The 19,750-nt window shown below is 42.5% G+C and overlaps 1 protein-coding gene across 4 annotated transcripts in view; it reads right to left on the bottom strand.

Moving 5' to 3' along the window:
* LOC126469999 (CLIP-associating protein 1-A-like) overlaps positions 1 to 19,750 on the bottom strand; it is a 237,178-nt gene that overhangs the window by 193,084 nt on the left and 24,344 nt on the right. For all 4 annotated transcript variants that reach the window (XM_050097462.1, XM_050097461.1, XM_050097463.1 and 1 more), the window contains exons 6-7: positions 16,118 to 16,294; positions 15,794 to 15,870 (exon numbers count right to left, since the gene is read on the bottom strand). In XM_050097462.1, coding sequence (XP_049953419.1) covers positions 15,794 to 15,870; positions 16,118 to 16,294 — 254 coding nt within the window. The remainder of the gene's footprint in view (positions 1 to 15,793; positions 15,871 to 16,117; positions 16,295 to 19,750) is intronic.

Consider the following 19,750-nt stretch of genomic DNA (forward strand, 5'->3'; position numbering starts at 1 on the left):
TATAGTGCTTGAGTGGATCCCACCACAATGAAAATACTTCTTTACTTTCTTTTAAAATCTCTTCACTTGCAAATCAATGTACTGATGCAATGCTACACAATAAGGGGACCACACCACGGAGTGAATTACATAATGTCTACATGCAATAAAGTGTCAAACAGAATATAACTTAAGTATTAAATGTAGCAACTGAAGTATATAACTCATCTAAAAGTAAGGCTTTTGTTGCCTTTTACTGTAAAACAGATGCAAGGAAAAAACTGAAGCATTAGCAGGATTGATCTGCTGATTGTGTTTTGAGAAACATAGATGCCAAAATGGGATATGCCGATTCCACAAACATTGCCAACTGGATGGCAGTGACCTGTTCATTAGCAGCTTTGCACATTGACCTTACTTATTCAGCCACATTTGTACCTCAGTCTGCATACAAGAGAATAAAACAGGAAAAACTACTACTGTTACATTGGAGGTTTTGCTTGTTGCTTCTTCTGGAAGTGGCTTCTTCCTCACTTTTCATGACACCCTACATGCTCACATGCCGTTTTTATTAGGGGCTTCATACAACATATTACATACGCTTCAGGTTTTTGTAATATAGTGCGTAATACATCATAGATTCCAACATTTATAAGGTACTTTCATATCTTAAATGGCACAAATTGATTGAAAGCACACTGGTGGGGAAAACTTAAGGGTGAAAGTAACTTTTGCATGATGTGTCACTGTCAAGTAATATAGCTCCATGAAACTTGGACCATACATAGCAAGTACTGCTACAGTAGAGAAGGTAGCTGAAATAAACATGAAATGAGATGAGCAGAAATAACACTAATTCCAAGACAATAATTACACTGAATTCACCACAACTCGTGACAGTCCCCTGAGCATTCTAAAGGTGGGACATGGTTCTTAATACGGTGTGTGACCATCACGGATAGCGATGCTTGCTCTGCAGCATGCTCCGATGCTGGCCACAAAGTTCGTAAGGACTTCTTGCAGTAGAGTGTTCCATTCCTCCACTAGCACAGCTGACAATTGCTGAATGGTTGTTGGTGCACATGGAAGTGCTGAAATACATCTCTCCAACACATCCAACACAGCTCAGTGGGGAAGGGGAAGGCCAGTCCATTCACCAAATATCCTCTTGTTCAAAGCCCATCTCCAGAAGCAGTTTCCGCGTAGCCTGTTTGGCCAGCCTGTCTGCAAGTTCACTGCCTGGGATGCCGACGTGTCCTGGGATCCAGACAAACACCAAGGAACGACTGGACCATTCCAGTGTATAGATGGACTCCGGGATGGTAACTACCAAAAGATGGCGATGGCGAGGGTAGCACTGGTCGATAGGTTGTAAGCTCCTCAGGGAGTTAGTACAGAGGAGAAAAAACTCACCAGAGCATGAACGGATGTGCTCAAGTGCACGAGATCGGACCACCAGCTGTGCAGCGAATACACTACAGCCATCAGGTAAGGAATGCCGTTCAATATGGCTACTGTGAATGTAGACGAAGCCAACATGACCATCAGCCATCGAGCCATTGGTGGAACACCACTTCACAGCCCCAGAACACTTCAAGAATCGAGAGGAAGTGACAGCAGAGAGCCACAGGGTTAACGGAGTCCTTATGGTCACACGAAAGGTCCAGGCGAAGCTTCAGCCTAGGGCTACACCATTGAGGTGTACATGAATGGACCTTGAGGAGAGGTGGTAAAGGCAAGGGCTACAGTTCAGTCAGAAGCGATCGCACATGAACTGCAGTCGTTAGCCCTGATCTGGGCCGCCTATGCAGGAGGTGAACCGCCGTGGTGGTGAAAACAAGACAGTAACTAGGATGGTCAGGAGAGCTATGAATGTGTGCAACGTAACTGGCGAGCAGTTGTGCAAATCGAATCTTCAATGGAGGGACTCCAGCTTCCACCAGTACGCTGGTCACCAGACTCGCCCTAAAAGCTCCTGTCACTAGGAAAACTCCACAATGGTGTAAAGGGTCGAGCAACTGCAATACTGAGGGCGCCACCGAACCACAAATCACACTCCCATAGTCAAGGCGGGATTGAACATGGGCTCTGTAGAGCTGCAGCAGCATGGAGCAATCTGCACCCCAGAGGTGTTTCTCAGGCAGCGTAGGGCATTGAGGTGCTGCCAACACTTCCATTTAAGCTGACGAAAATGAGGAAACCAAGTCAAACGAGTGTCAAAAACCAGACCTAAGAATCGATACATCTCGATGACAGTTAGTGGATCTTCATTAAGGGAAAGCTTTGGTTCTGGATGAATGGTACGATGCTGACAGAAATGCATGACACACATCTTCACGACTGAAAACTGGAAGCCATGGGCTAGATCCCAGGACTGCGCCCTGTGGATGCCTCCCTGTAGGTACCACTCAGCAACACCTGTACTGATGGAGCAGTACGAAATGCAGAAGTCGTCTGCATAGAGAGAATCTGAGACAGATGGCCCTACAGCTGCTGCTAGACCGTTAATGGCCACTAAAAATAGACACACACTCAATACAGAGCCCTGCGAGACTCCATTCTCCTGGATATGGGGGGACTATGAGAGGCACCAAGTTGGACACGGAAAGTATGGAGCGACAGGAAATTTTGGATAAAAATCGGGAGCGGGCCTTGGAGACCCCACTCCTATAATCTGGCAAGGATATGATGTTGCCAGGTGGTGTCATACACATTTCGTAAATCAAAAGAGACGGCACCCAGGTGTTGGCATCTGGAAAAGCCTGTTCAGATGGCAGACTCGAGGGACACAAGATTGTCAGTGGTAGAAAGACCCTGGCAGAAGCCGCTATGACATGGAGCCAGTAGGCCACGTGACTAACCACCGACATGCCATACGTTCCAGCAGCATGGAAAGAACATTGGTGAGGCTGATGGGCTAATAGCTATCCACATCAAGCGGATTTTTACTGGGTTTGAGCACTGGAATGATGGTGCTCTCCCACCATTGCGATGAAAAGACGCCATCGCACCAGATCCAGTTGAAGATGATGAGGAGATGTCGCTTGTAGTCAGATGAGAGATGTTAAATCGTCTGACTGTGGATCCAATCTGGCCCAGGAGCTGTGTTGGGGCAATGTGCAAGGTCACTGACAAGCTCCCACTCTGTAAATGGGGCGTTCTAAGATTCACTGTGGCATGTAGTGAAAGAGAGGACTTTCCCTTCCAGCCGCTGCTTAAGAGTGTGAAAGGCTGGGGGGTAATTCTCCGATGCAGAGGCTCAAGCATGGTGCTCAGCAAAGTGCTCGGCAATCACGTTTGCGTCAGTAGAGAACATGTCATTTATGTTAACACCGGGAACACCTGTTGGGGGTGTGGTACCCGAAAACACGTTTTATCTTTGCCCAGACTTGGGAAGGTGACGTATGGCACCCAATGGTCGAGACGTATCTCTCCCAATACTCCTGCTTCTGTCATCAGACAGGTTGGCAAACGCGAGCATGGAGCCGTTTAAAGGCTATGAGGTGCTCCAAGGAAGGGTGACCCACTGTAGAGCTCGCCAACGGTCCTGAATAGCTTCAGCGACTTTCGGTGACCACGAAGGGACTGCCTTTCCCGGGGGGCACCCTAAAGAGCAAGGGATCACGCTTTCCGCCGCAGAAACGATTTTTGTAGTCACCTGCTCAACCATCACATCGACGTTACCACGTTGGGGAGATTCAACAGTGGCAGCAGATGTGAAAGTTTCCCAGTCCGCCTTGTTTAATGCCCATCTGGGCATGCGTCCGTGGGCCTGACACCGGGGCAGTGACAGGAAGCAGTCACTACCACACAAGTTGTCATGTGCTCTCCAGTGGACAAATGGGAGAAGTCCTGGGCTTCAAAATGATAAATCAATGGCCGAGTAACTGCCATGAGCCACACTTAAGTGTGTGTGGTGGCCCCAGTGTTTAAGAGGCAGAAGTCGAACTGAGACAGTAAAGTTTTGACATCTCTGCCTCAGCCAGTAAGCATGGTGCCACCCAACAAAGGGTTATGAGAGTTAAAATCTCCCAAAAGTAGGAAGGTTTAGGGAGTTGAGCAATCAGTGCAGCCAATGTGTTCTGGGGTACTGCACCATCTGGAGGAAGATATACATTGCAGACAGTTATTCCCCACATTGTCCTTATCCTAACAGCGACAACTTCAAGAGGGGTTTGAAGGGGCACCATTTCACTACCAAGTTTAGGACATAAACGCAAACTCCATCTGACACTCGATTATAGTCACTACGGTTCCTGTAATATCCCTTATAGCCATGGAGGGCAGGTGTCCGCATTGCTGGGAACCAGGTTTTCCTGGAGGGCAATGCAGAAAGCAGGTGTAAAGCTTAACAGCTGCCGTAGCTCAGCCAGGAGGTGGAAAAATTCACCGCAATTCCACTGGAGGATGACGTTATCGTGAGACTGGGAAGACATGGAACATTCAATGAGGCATTTTATGCCTCAGAGTCACCCGCTGCCACCGACTTTTTGCCTGAGTAGTCTATATCCATTGTGTCTGAAGGTCCGGCGAGATCTAAGTCCTCAGCAGATGCCATAATCTCCACCTCATCCTCAGACGGAAGAACTTGTAGGGCTTCTTTGATTCAGTCTCCGAAACTGAGGAGGACCATGAAGCCCTATGACCAGCTACCTGTGGCTGCTTCAGCCACTAGCAGGTGTCCACTTTGCCACTGGTAGGAACCTGGGAAGGTAGTGACCCAAGGGACCCCTTCCTAGAGAGAGGAGCCGAAGAAGACTTATAATTCTCCGGCTCAGAAGTGGGGACTGATGTCCCCGACGGTTGGGTGGGTGGGTGTGGATGTGCTGCTCCCGAAGTAGGTGGTGCGGGAGCAACTGCGAGGGAAATGCCCCCCACCATCAAGGGGGCAAAAGTAGTCTTATGGCTCTGAGAGCTGACTGGAATTGGTGCAACAGATGGGGCTTTAACAGTAGTTATAGGAGCAGCATAAAATGTTGTTACACACACGGAATGGAGCCTTTCAAATTTCCTTTTAGCCTCAGTGTAGGTCAGTCAGTCCAGGGTCTTGTATTCCATTATTTTCCTTTCCTTCTCTACGATCCTACAGCCCAGCGAGCAAGGGGAATGGTGCTCTCCGCAGTTGACACAGATGAAAGATGGGGCACACCGAATATCGGGATGGGACGAACGACCACAATCTCAACATATGAGGCTGGTGAAGTACAGTGGGAAGACCTATGGCCAAATGTCCAGCACTTAAAGCACTGCATCGGGGGAGGGATATATGGCTTGACATCACAATGGTAGACCATCACCTTCACCTTCTCAGGTAATGTGTCACCCTCGAAAGCCAAGATGAAGGCACCGGTGGTAACCTGATTATCCCTTGGACCCGGTGGACGCGCCGGACGAAATGGACACCTCGTCGCTCTAAGTTGGCGCACAGCTTGTCATCGGACCATAAAAGAAGATCCCTGGACCATATTTAAGCTCTTATGGGGTATGACAGTAACAGAAACATTCCCCAGTTTGTCACAAGCAAGTAATGCCCGTAACTTGGCAGAGGAGGCTGTTTTTATCAAGACTGACCCAGACCACGTTTTGGACAAGCCCTCCACCTCCCCAAACTTGTCCTTTAAATGCTCTACAAAGAACTGAGGGTTCGTGGACACACAGGATTCCACATCAGCTCACGTACATACTAGGTACCAGGGAGAATAAGATTCGCTGCCATCCTTAGCCTGGCGTTCCTCCCATGGTGTGGCCTGGGAAAGGAATGATTTTGGGTCGTACTTCTGTACATTGAATTGAGCCTGTGAACGCTTAGAGACTGCTGGTGTTTGATCACCAGCAAAAGATGATGTACTACGTTTCATCGCGTGTCATCCGCCCTGATGTCACCCACTCTGACCAGGGGCCCTCCCCACAGGTTCCACCCAGCTGCAGCAAAAGCCACCTGGCAGGATGGCCTTTGCCGGGTGTCCCGATGCCCCAGGGGGATGGGCATCTACCCTTTGACATATGTGGGGATTTAAGGGCGCAGGCATCAGCAGAGCGATCCCTGTGTGGTCAGGGGGCTACAACCAACAGGGTACATGGCGGCCCCACCACAACGGACTAGCTACCGTGCTGGATATGAGGTGCAAGGAAGTCCATGGTCATTGTCAGTGCAGAAAGCGACAGTGCATAGTGCATGGTGGAAAATGCACCCGGGAAGGTGTCCTCGCCCCAGAGATGGAGAACGAGGGGGACTGCAATGTGACGATGATAAAGTGGGCTAAAGATCTCAATGCAAGGTGGGCACGATGCACCACGTAAGGCGCCCTTCCCCCAATGGGCTCGCTCTTTGGGAAAATTTAGAAGATGGAGGTCAAACCCTATCGGGTAGCATCACATAAAGACCGAAACGTGAGACTCCTTTTAGTCACCTCTTACGACAGGCAGGAATGCCACATAAAGACCGAAACGTGAGACTCCTTTTAGTCACCTCTTACGACAGGCAGGAATACCTCGGACCAATTCTAACCACCGGACCCGCAGGGGGATTTCCCATTTGAGTTCCCGAAGCATCTACTTAACACTAGCATGTTGTTCGAACCTACGAGTAACATAGCAGTCCATCCCTGAACTACTTTGATGTCTTCCTTTTGTTTTCAACTCTTCCAGTGTTTCTCTACACCACAGATGCTCGTTCCTACCAAATCAGTGCATGCATTGAGACCACACTAGGTGCCACGCCATGCTGATATGTGGGCTCTTACTGCCAAATTCTTTGTAAATTCGAGTCCAATTTGTAATCTGTAATTGCCACAATAAGATCACATAATCTCTCAACCTGGGAAGTCTTGTATCTTTTCCTTCTCTAGGTGCTTCACCTTTTTTTGTCAGGCAGTGTATTTTCACTGCAGATAGAGGTTCAAACCATCTGTTCCAGATAATTTTTTAAGAAAGATGTTGTAAAACATTGTATGTTATTTTACTTCACCTGTCACTTATAATTTTTTTTTAATCTCATTGTCTTTCCTGGTGAGAAGTTCTCAACTCCAGTTAGGTGGAAGCTCATTTCAGTGCCTGTCACTTCCATCATCTTTTGGCAGTCAAGGTGACTTCTGTGTCATCCTTACATAGTTGGTACTAGGGATTGGCGTATCTGCTACCATTGCCTCGGTGCAGCTGAGATGACAAAGAGGGTAGGATCTGTAACTGAGCATGCTGGAAATGACATCAGTCTTCCACGTATACCCTTGCAGCAGTACTAGGAGGGAATGGAGAGCACCCAAGCACAAAGTACACAGAGACAAAACAGTGCCATCTCCATACAAGAAGATGATGCAAGTGGTGTTCTTGTAAACAGCACACTTTTTTTTGAGATATCATCAAGCTGCAGACCTGAGAACTTTGTATTACAGGTTTATAAATCTCCCTAAAACTTTTATGGAGTGGCTAAAATTTTCTTCAATTATTATGGCACACCTTGGGTACAGTGTGTTAACTGTAAGACCGCAGAGTTGTGAGGGGAGTGCGGGGACAGGAGGAAGCAAGCATTGACTGGCGAGGGGAGAGGAGCCGGTGGGGAGGGGACAAGGCGCGTCTACAAGTTGCAGTGCTGGCACTACAAATTGCGCGTCATGCTTACACAAAAGCAGACGAAAGGCTTGGAAGTAAAACTCGCTTTACATGTTGTTCGTAAACGAAACTGAAATTGTCATGTACATTAAAAAATATATATATAAAAATGAATGTATGTATGTTTGTCTACTATGCGCTCCCCCATGTAGTGACACCAACGACACTCTCTTCACGTAAGTCACCCTTCCTCTGCCAACATTTCTTAAACGTTATATTATTATCAATCCACGATTCATCAAGATAAAATATTTCTCTGTCTGCTTCCCTGAAGTTCTTCATGTCAACAATGAAACGAGATCGCCAGTGCACAATGTCTGGACGTTCTAACAACACATTCCTCTTGTTTTCCACCTTACGCCATATGAATCCCACAGACAAAAGTACTTTTCTCAGCGAGACAATGCTCCACTTCCAACCTATTTTGTCGTGCAAAACTGGAAGCAGTGTTCGCAGGCTCGGCACAATCTTCCGCACTGAATAAAATTCCGCTATCATGTCGTGAATGACACGCTGGTTGAAATCATCGATCATTACTTCGATTTCTCCACTTCTTTTCCTAAGTTAAGAGAGAGAGAAAGATTTATAAGAAAATGCCTTCGGGACTGCATGTATTTTTTTGAATTTGGAAATGTACTGTAATATGAATGTGTTTCGAAATAATACAGTAACCAGTGGTGTTTCCATACAAAGAAATACAGTAGCTAGGAAAAATGAAATATAAGGTAGTTCAGACGAATTAGGGAGCTCCTTCAAAGTGATCGCGAACAAAAGATCTGAAATGGAAACTCAACTTTTCTTGCCAGGCGTTTGTGGTGATATGCCAGGATGATTCTTGGAAAACTGTTTGAATCTTCCAATGCTATGCATGCTTTGTCCTGTGTATGTAGCAGCCCTCACTGAAGATTTGTAAATGGGGTGAAGCAATTTTTTCTGCTCCCTTTCGCAGCATTCAATCACACGCAATATAATTTTGTGAGCATCGCTACGTAATACTGGTTTACTTCTAACCGTAGGCCTATCGGTAGGGGTTGTTGGCGACTCCCAAGATGGGCCAGCAACTGCCTCTTCACTCATTTTGATAATGTTTAGCACAACTGCACAATAAAAACACGCAGAACAGTACAGTGCAAAGCAATAATGAAGCAGACGACAATGGCTACCTTGTACAACACAGTCAGCTACGTAATGTTGGCAGCAGTCGAAGCTGCGTGCCTACCAAAGCCTCCCGACGTTTACTGACTTCTACCGATTCAGGACTAGGGAGAGGTCTGCCATCTAAAAGTTTACACACTGTACATATGTGCCAGCGAACTGAAGTTCTATTTGAAGTTCTTAGTTCTGCCAATGAGTCCAAATGGAAACTACAACTTGTATCCTGCTTCACATGCTGACTCAATTCCTAGCTCAATTAACTTAAGATTCTTGTCTGGTGCTATAAATATACCACCTCCCAATTCATGGAGATTTTCGGCACTGTAGACAGAAAATTCATTAGGAAATCACACTTCAAGGACACAAAAGCACCTGGCAGAGGCCCTTGCTTTGATCAGTAAATGTATACAAGTGAAGAAAAGCAACTGTGCATAAGAACTTTAATAATCTGGCTTAAAAAGTAACTTCCTTTAGTCTGGCCAAATATAAAGGATATGGTCATCTTTAGTAGATACGGAACTGATCTGATCCACTCTTGGGTGCAACACTACTTTCTGCCACATATAGTTTGGCATGACTGATATTTGCTCAGATCCATAATGGTTTTGATGCCTATGAACAGCTAGGCAAGTATGCTGGTTGGTAATGGTCAACAATGACAATGACTGTGGAATACAAAGAACTTCCACAAATATTGAACCAGAAAAAAAGTGTTACCTAACTTAAAAGTGGTGACTCACCAAAACCACAGTCAATGTGAAATCTGGCAAATGATATAGACAACAAAAGCATGCTATGTTTGTTGTTCTTTCCGTATCTCAGCCTAGTCACATTTATAGACACATTAATCAGTTGAAAATATAAAAATCAGTGCAGTGTTCTCCATCCACTTCTTTCGACATCCTACCAACTGTTTCAATGATTGGCTTAGAAAATTCATTTATGAAGCTATTCAAGAATGTTATGGTCTTACATCTTCATTCTAAAGACTGCAAAAGACAACTATCACATGATGCATACCTGGAATAGAGGCATCTCCAATAGCATGAGGTTATCATGCAAGGAGTCCTATCATCTGGACTCACATTGGAAGCAACTGAGAAAATACCTTAATTTTTATCCACATCATGCAATAATTCATCATATGGACTTCTTAATATGACCACTGACAACAATTCTTTAGCAATTCACACAGTAAAGCTGAGTCAAAGTGTGAAAGCCTCAGCAGTGCAGCTGAACACACATAACGTGACACATCCAGTCATGCACATTGTTCAAAAAGTCATTTTCCTGTACATAGGCCAATTCACCCTATTGGGCACCTATTTTAGAGCAACCCTTTCAGCAAATCTGTCTCATATCTGAATTATTCTGATGTAGTGGTTAATCAAGTGAAGTTTATCTCCTACTTCATATTAAACAGTGTCCATAATGCAGAACAACAAACACATCCGCTCAGTGTTTCAGAAGGAAAGGCCAATATTATGGTAGAATGGCCATTTGAAGCACAGACGTTCACGCAGACATTTGTTAAATTTTGAATTCTTCTCACTAGATATTTTGATGGAATGAACAACAAGAAACAATTGCTCACTTAACCACCCAATACATTTCTGTTGAGTAATTTACTCAAGAGCACTGTTTTAACATTTACAGTTTACAAGCTTTTTTTATTATTTATATTTTAAACTGTCAGTCTTGGAAACAGCCTGTCAAATGAGTGTATGCTTAAAGTTTACAATCAGCTTTAAATAATTCACAATAAAAGAACAAAAAGCAACTATCACCTTCATTGTACTTTTCTACTCTCAGTACATGTCACAACACTCGTCTCGCTGCTTCACTATGCACCTTTATGAGGGTAGTAGTTATAATGATGCAACCTAACACTTTATATCGCACAAAGCATCTCACTGATAAACAGAAAGTATCTGATATGAAATAGTAATAAACATAAGAAAATTGTTTGGTGGTGATAAAAATTTTCAAGCATTTACCTCAGGAACCATTAAATATACAGCATATGTTTATATGAACATTTTTGCTGCAAAGGACTATTTATGTTATCTCCTTGAAAATTTATCTTCTCTCCTGATAAATGTGCCATCTACTGTACTCATAAGATATAATTATACCTTCTACCTATATAGTGGCGATGCCGCCTTTCTCGACAATAGTGCACCACATGTCCCGGACATCCACAGTGGAAACATACTGGTTGGTTATCCTGGATCCTCTGGATGTCAGTCTTCCTTGGTGCCCAAACAGGTTTCTCATGTGGAATTGTAGGAACGTAACTCCACCTGGATCTAGACTTTTTCATCGTTTTAAAGGGAAATGAAGGACAAGAAATTGGGTTCAATGTCTGTTCCACTTCCTCCCTTATGACCTCTTGAAGCGTCTTGGTTTTTTGCTCGCCATGCAATCCAAGTGCCTTCTGAACTTCCTCTCTCACTATCTGGCGAAGAACACTTGTGAAATCAGTTGCTTCCTCCATCACAGACATCGATACGATGTTTGGAAGCCGTTCAAACTTTTTGTGTGTAATTCTTTTTGGATGCATTGTCTTGATATACTGGGACCATTTTATGAAGTCGTCAGCTGTCGAAATCTCCTTCAGGATTACGGCTTGATACATGTCCTCAGCAACACTCTTTATGAAATGTGCAATCTTATCTTCCTCCTTCGTTCTAGGATCCACCATTTTACACAGCTCCAGGACGTCTTGAATGCAGGATGCTGTAGTTTCCTCTGGACGCTGTGACCTGCACTTTAATTTATCTTCAGCCTTCACTTCTGTCATTGTGTGTTGCCGAAATAATTGCGCAGTTCCACCTGGAATACTTTCCAGCTTGTGAACTACTACTCGTTGTTCTCATGCCATTGGTTGGCAGTGCCCTCCAAGTAGAAAAATATGTTAGCCAAACACGCGGTGTCATCCCATTTGTTAAATATGACTATATGCTCATAAACCTTCAGCCACTTGTTTGGATCTTGGCCATCATCACCAGAGAACCTGGAAGGATGTCTCGTGGTGGCACACAGTTGCTGTCATCATAACATCTTCTTCTTCTGTCTCCGATACATTGCGGTCTGTTGAATATGGCTCGAACTCAGGTTTCTCGCCACATAAACGGTGGCTCTGTCGTGACATGATGGGAGCCACTGTGTTGTCAATAATGTGCACTATCACAAGTTCCAATATCCAGAGTCTCCACCAGAATAATGTCATGTAGAAGAAGGTGTAATTAGATGAATGACGAACACTAACTTCACTTAACTAAGGTATATTCAGCACTTGCACATACAAGAGTGCGGAGCGAACTGCCTTCGGCCAGAACACAGAGTATATACACAGCTACAGAACATTCCAGTACAACGATACTTGACATTTGAAGATACTTCTAGAACATACTCAAACTGAATATAGAAATTAAAATTGTACAGTGCAGGTGAGTTTTGAACTCACGACCATCCATGCAATAGTTTAGTATTGTAACCACTACACCACGGGGCTACTCAGCTTCTTCTGCGACAATATGATCACCATAGTGACACACTACAGACAAGCTACAGAGAATGTTATTGAAATAAGTGTAACAACTAGGTTGGATACTACAGCCATAGGAATTTGAGAAAGAATGAATATTCAGGTAAAACAAAACAAATTACTGTAATGCAATTGTGGATAGCACACGAGCAGGGCTCAGGCAACAACAGCTGGTCAGACAGTTGGTGCCAGTCTGTGTCAAGCTGAGCATAGAAACTGATAGCTCACATTCCATTTCATTCTCTTTGTCAGCAACTACTTTTAAAAAAGTAGTGTCTGCAACATCGTGTAGCCTAAAAGAAAATTTTTAGTTTTATTATAGATGTGGAATATGCTACAAATTGGTTGTATGAAAGGTAAATGAAGAAGCACAGTATTTTGAGCCGTCACCTTCACTGGGGTTACTGCTTAAAACACCCAAAACAACATGTGAAAGACAAGACCAGTGTGGGCGTGTGTTTTCACCTGACTTACACACCAATGGATTGTTTCTCATTGTCTATGCCAGAGAATAAAAATAAAAAACAACAGACTAATCAATACAGTGGGCCAATAATAGTCGAGGAAGATAACACAAGTTGAGAGTGAACAGTGTATGGGGTAAAGTGGATTATGACAAAAATTGAGATTATTTACTCATTTTTCGTGGTAACTAATTCACATGTGCCTTGTGAAAAAGCCAACAATAAGTAACTACTGGTCAAAACATCTGCACTGCATAATCCCTTTCCTGCAATGATGATAAGCTATGCTAGTTCAAAGCAATTTTGATGAACTTGCAGCTCAATAACAATGACAAATTATTTCTCATAATCATTTTAAAATTTGCTCATTTTTTGTCATTTGAATTCTTATGTCATCCTCTTCATTTACTCCCTATGGATATTTGACAGTTAATGAAAGTATGTGTGGTTTAAAATGACAAACTGATTTTTCAGTGTAAATGACTAGCACACAACAGAGAAGTACAGCATAAAAAATGCTTAGTGCTTGTGATCTTTTGACTGGGTATGTACTTACAAAGGAGGCATCTGCAGGGAAAAGGGCAGAGGAGCCAGCTGTATGGCACTTTTTAATACATTATTATAGTAGTACCACGACAGACACTAAGTAACATAAATGTACTGCTATTATATTTCACCTGCTGTATTTGATTATCTATGTGCATATAAGATAAAAGCAGTAGGCACTTGCATGACTAACAGGAAAGATCTTCCACAATTTACAGTTGTCAAGCTCAGACTCTAAAAAGGACCATTTCTGAGAGAAGGGAGTATCTCCTCTGCCTGGAATGAAAGGACACAAGTGATGTTCTGATATTCTCAAAATGCCACCTTGCTTCAACAACAGAAGTAAATGTGTGCTCACAAGGATACTTAGTGACATAAAGAAGCAGACAATGTTTTGAACATAAAATTCACACAGTGGATCCAATCACATCTAATGATTGTTTTCTATCCTTTAAAGAGCAATCAATCCAAATGGTGGAAGAATTCTCCTTTCAGTTATTTGTTGGGTATCATTCAGAGCATATAAGAGGACAAGAAAACAGGCACTAAGTCACTGGCAGACTTTTGCCAAGAAAATACCACATAGCAGGAACAAATTGCATCTGACACTTCTGTAAAATATGTGTCAGCATCATTAAGAGCCAGGCGGAGGAGTGTATCGAAAAGAAATGTTTTGTTCTGTGTATGTACAAATGTTTCAAAACATTTCACACTGAGAAAAATTTAATGCAGTTGGTACAAGTTTTCTTTCTGAATAAAGTCTTAATAGTAAAATGAGTCTTAAGTCTGCTATCTATAAAATATTACAATAATATCCCCAGGAGTAACGAGACCATTTCTGAACGTTTCACCTGACACTTTGTACAAAAATATAGCATTCACTATTACAGAACTATGATTTTTGAAAAATTTGCTTACAATCAGCTGTCCAGCTACCTTTGTCCAGGGTGCTTGAGAAGTTAATAATATCACTTTTGAGGTAGTTCAACATTCGGTGTCAAAATGCTGGACTTTCGTCCCTCTTACCACCAGCCTCCTCCAGAGCAGGTGTGCTCCAAGCAAAATATTAATGTGAATCTCTGCAGTCCCTGCTTCTGCTAAGATAGTAATTTGGAAAGTGCAATAATGCTTTGGTGAAATGTCAGTACGTAGTCTGAGCACCTGGATGTGATTGAGAAGGGTCACATCATGAGCCTGCACAAAGCTGGTTAGTCCCTTAGGTGTTGGAGTAGGAAATGAGATAACGCCCCCCCCCCCCCCCCCATTCATAGTGAGTGAATGATTGTGTGTGTGTGTGTGTGTGTGTGTGTGTGTGTGTGTGTGAGCCACAACACCCAGAGATGACAGGACAGGGGATTGCGCTAAGTATTACACTGTTCACACTACTCTCCACATTGACTCTTCCAAACTATCAACCATCTCAGAATACACTGGAATGGTGCTGTTACATAATCATGCACAGATACACATTGGCAACATGATGTATTCACCAATAAATTATACACCTAGGCAACATTGACTAGCAAATCCTTATACTATAGTACCCATGTTAACACCAAACAACACCATTTATTGTCGTTCCTCACATCACTTTTAAGAGCTGGTTTTATAACATGGTGTGCAACTGCCTACAGTGCGTGTACCCATACTATTTTTAATACCTCAGCTAGACACCAAAATGGGCACAGAAGAGGTTGGAAGGGCACCAAGAACTCCAGCGCGCAACAAAATCACTGGTGCTCACAGAGTGGTGTATTAAAGAGCAACATGCTAAGCAGCACTGCCAGTACTGTGCTTCAACTTCTATTTGGTATTGCTTGGCAATGTTTAAGGTTAGCTTGACAATGAACTTCAACAATGGATGTGGTCAGCTTGGTTCTACCCTTAACATTAATGAACAAGAATTTTGGTTTAGCAACAAATTCCTGTTTTCAATTAGCATTATTCTGCAACCAGTCAAGGGCTGTTCTTGTATAATTACAAAATAAAGTGTGGACCACCACAGAGGCAAATGTATTTATTTCAAGTTCCCATGCCACAACTGGGAATGCTACAACTAATCAAGAGACTGTCCAAGAACTTTAATTACCGCTCTATGCCTTGCAGCACCAGTTATCTTTCCCCATAAGAGTATTAAGGGTATGGTTCAAATGGCTCTGAGCACTATGGGACTTAACATCTGAGGTCATCAGTCCCCCAGACTTAGAACTACTTAAACCTAACGAACCAAAGGACATCACACACATCCATGCCCGAAGCAGGATTTGAACCTGCGACCGTTGCAGCAGCGCGGTTCCACACTGAAGCGCCTAGAACCGCTCGGCCACAGCGGCCGGCGTTAGGAGTTAATACATCTACTTAAAACAAGACCAATTCACTGCACCAAAAACAACAGACTATTCTCTCCCCCTCCACCACCAACCCCGGAAGAGTTTAAATTCTGGAAAAAGTAAGTGTGAGACATACTTAAAATTAAGTATTATAATCTTACCTTCTGCTCCACAGGCTGAGGCAAGCAATCCACCTTCATTTTTTATTTCGTCAAACTTCGTAAAAAGGGTTGCAATCCTAAAAAAACATACACTTAGTAGTGTTAATAGATAAACAACAATTCTGCAGGTATTTTTTAACTACACCAAAAACCTCAAATTGATGTGATTCACAATAATAATACATTCATTGACTACAACACAATTTGAACCTTTTCCGAAATATAATTTATTATTCTGGACTTCACACGTACAGAATATTCAACGTCTAATCAGCTGTATTTAGGAATTGAAAACAATGTACACATAGTCAACAGACTACTTACTTAGTATCTTTGGCACTGCAGCGACGTTGGATATCTTGTCGAAATTTTTCCCCTATATGTCGATATATTTCAGTCAATGCATTAAAAGCTGCATCTCTCACAGATGGAAGTGGATCATGCAGAAGTTTCAAAATGCTTGGAACATGTTTTGACAAGCCAAGGTTTGAAGGTCCATGCCTTGGAAACAAGAAGCAACAATCACCCAGAAGAATCATATATTGTACAACATATTTATTTCACACAACTGTAAATAACCTCCACTTCAACATAAATTCTTCAAAAATGGAAATTAGTTACACTTTGCAGTTAAGATGGCTAACTGTAATTTGGATATTGGAAATTAAAAAAATTACATACATGGATGTGAATTTCTATTAACATTCAGCATCTGAAAACAATCAAATTCAGTTTACATCAGTTGTTGCCAGCACCTATAATTAGTTGCTTCACTCACAGCTTGGTATCATCCGTGAAATTTGTTAACTGATTTCATCTACCTGTAGGTTTCACACATTTCTGTCCAGTTTATGAACAAGTTTAAATTTTGAGAAATCATTTGCTAGATTGCAAATTACATCAACATTTTGATCTTCTTAATCTACATAATTTCTATTCTGAAGAAAATAACAATTGCAGTCACCACAAATGAAGCGAGTCCCAATCGACCATAGATATCAAGTTTTTAGTATCCATTGGCATGGATAGTGAACAGTTTTGCCTCTACAATTTTGCAGTGCCAGTGTTATTTCGATGATGATGCACTGCAACGACGACAGCCGTTACTAAACACATCAGATGAATTCATAATTGTGAATAATGACCACCATCAGCTGTAGAATGGAATTATGACAATGAAAATTTGTGCAGGACTGGGACTCGAACCCGGATTTCCCGCTTATCACGAGTGGTCATCTTACAATTTGGCTATCCATACATTACTCACAGCCAGACTCAAACTTCCACATGTCATCAACCATGCGCCTACGATCTGCACTGGCACATCCAGGTTGAGTCTGGTTGTGAGTCGTGTATGGATAGCCAAATGGTAAGGCGACTGCTCGCAATAAGTGGGAAATCTGGGTTCGAGTCCTGGTCCTGCACAAATTTTCATTGTTATCATTCCATTCTACATACGATTGTGGTCATTATTCACAACTGCGAATTCATCTGATAAGTATTGCTCTAGTTTTAGTTCCAACAGCAAGTCTAACCTGTTACACCAAATGTGGTGTCTTCTTTCCTTCCATATTATATCCTACACATTAGAAATGTCAGTGTCAATTAATCCAGTTGACACTACAGCCCACAACCATGACAAATGGTCATTAAATCAAACATTCACTTCATAGGGAAATTGCTGATTACGATTTTATACACCAGACGGATGAATTCCTTCACATGATACAGCTATCACGCGAAGTGATTATTTCGGTCTTGTATTGGCATAATAATACATTTTTGGTCCCAATAAATCAAATTATTGCAATAAGATTCTGCTACAAGTTACAAATGAATCACTGCAATGGACTGATTGATGTGAAACTCATATTTGGTAGTAAAGTTTCAAATAACTGTAACTTAATGGAAAGAAACTTTGCACTGATGCAATTTTTCCAAAAAAAAAATCTGCGCATTAGACTAAAGAAACTGCTTCAATTTTTTTTCTGAGAGCTGCTTAATAGCTGAAATTTTCCCTAGACAAATAGTTTAGTCTTCACAAAGGAAGCAGCTACTCAGGTGCACATGGAGGTTTTTTAGGCTAGGCAGAAGGTCGAGGTTCTCTGATTAACACTCACCAGACGACTCTGATAGCTAAATCAGACTGTGTTCAGAGTGAAGACAGTTCCACTATCAAAATTTTATTAGTGAATTCTCAAAGCATTTGTAACAAAGCTTCCAAATTTACTACCCTCCAGGAAACTACTCACGCTCAAATTATTCTCGGCACTGAGATATGACTGAAACCCCAAGTATGAATCTCTGAGATAGTTAGTGATTCACGGAACGTATATCAAAAAGATAGATTAGATGCTACAGGAGGGGGTGTGTTCATTGCAATTGACTAAAACATTGTCTCGGTGTGGCATTGAAGTTCCGTGGTCGTATATAACAAGGCTAGGTGAAATCAAGTTAATTTTTGGATGATTTTACAAGCCATCCAATTCCACTGTGATGGTTTTAGAATCAATGGCAGAAAGTCTATGACCAGTAGTGAGGAAATACATACAAGTAATACTAGTTGGAAGCGACTTTAACCTACCAAGCATAGACTGGGATGTCTATGGATTGATTACAGGGGGTACAGACAGACAGGCCTGTGAAGTTCTTTTGAACATGTTTTCTGAAAACATATCTTGAGCAGCTTTTTCAAGAGCCCACATGCAATGGAAATATTTTTGGATCTCGTAGCTACAAACAGGCCTATCCTAATTGACAGTACAGAAGCAGGGAATAGTGAAAACGTCATTATGGAGACTTGGGTTACTAAAGTTAATAGCTCCATAAAGAAGACTACAACAGTATCTTTGCTAGAAAGAGCAGATAGACAGTTGTTAGCAGCCTACTTAGACAATGAATTGACATAATTTTGTTCCAATACGATGGACGTAGAGAAATTATGGGCGAAGTTTAAACGGATCGAAAAGCATACTCTGAAGAAGTATGTGCTGAGTAAGTGGACGAAAAAGACTGACCACAGTTTAACAATGAAATTCAAAAAATGCTGAGGAAGCAAATGCTGTTGCACTCTCGGTTCACAATAAAATGCACAAATGACAAGAGGCAAAAGTTGAAAGAAATTAATGCGCCTATAAAAAGACTTATGCGTGAAGCTTACAGTAACTACACCATCACACCTTAGCAATAGATCCTGCGAGAACTCAAGAAAATTCTGGCGCAGTGTAAAATTGCTAAGTGGATCTAAGGCTTCTATCGAGTCACTCGTTGGCCAGTTTGGTGTGATGGTAGATGATAGTAAAAGTAAAGCCAAATTTTGAATTTCTCATTTAAGAAATTGTTCACATAGGAGAATCGTACAAACATACCATTGTTTGACGAACATACAGAGTCCCATATGGAGGACAAAGAAACCAGCATCACTCGTGTATAGAAACACATGAGAATTGAAAGCAAATAAGTCGCTAGGGCTTGGAATCCCAATTTTGGTGTTACGAAAAGTACCCTAAAGCAATGGCCCCTTCCCTAGCTTCCATTTATCGTGAATCTCTCACCCAGCGCTAAGTCCCAAGCGACTGATAAGAAGTGCAAGTGACTTCTGTATACAAGAAGGGTAAAAGAACAGACCTGCAAAATTACGGATCATTATCCCCAACGTTGGTTTGCTGCAGACTCCCTGAACATATTCTCAGTTTGAATATAGGGAAAAGTTTCTGTCCACACATCAGCACAGTTTTAAAAAGCATCGCTCATACGAAATTCAGCTTGCCCTTTTCTCACATGAGATCCAGTGAACCATGGATGAAGGGCAACAGGCAGACCTCATATTCCTAGATTTCTGGAAAGCATTTGACACGGTGCCACAATGCCGACAGTTACCAATAGTACAAGCATATGGAATACGTTCCCAGGTATGTGAGTGGATCAACGACTTCTTGAGTAACAGAACCCAGTATG

Source organism: Schistocerca serialis, chromosome 3 (assembly GCF_023864345.2).
Source record: "Schistocerca serialis cubense isolate TAMUIC-IGC-003099 chromosome 3, iqSchSeri2.2, whole genome shotgun sequence".
In the NCBI taxonomy this organism is placed as follows: Eukaryota; Metazoa; Arthropoda; class Insecta; order Orthoptera; family Acrididae; genus Schistocerca; species Schistocerca serialis.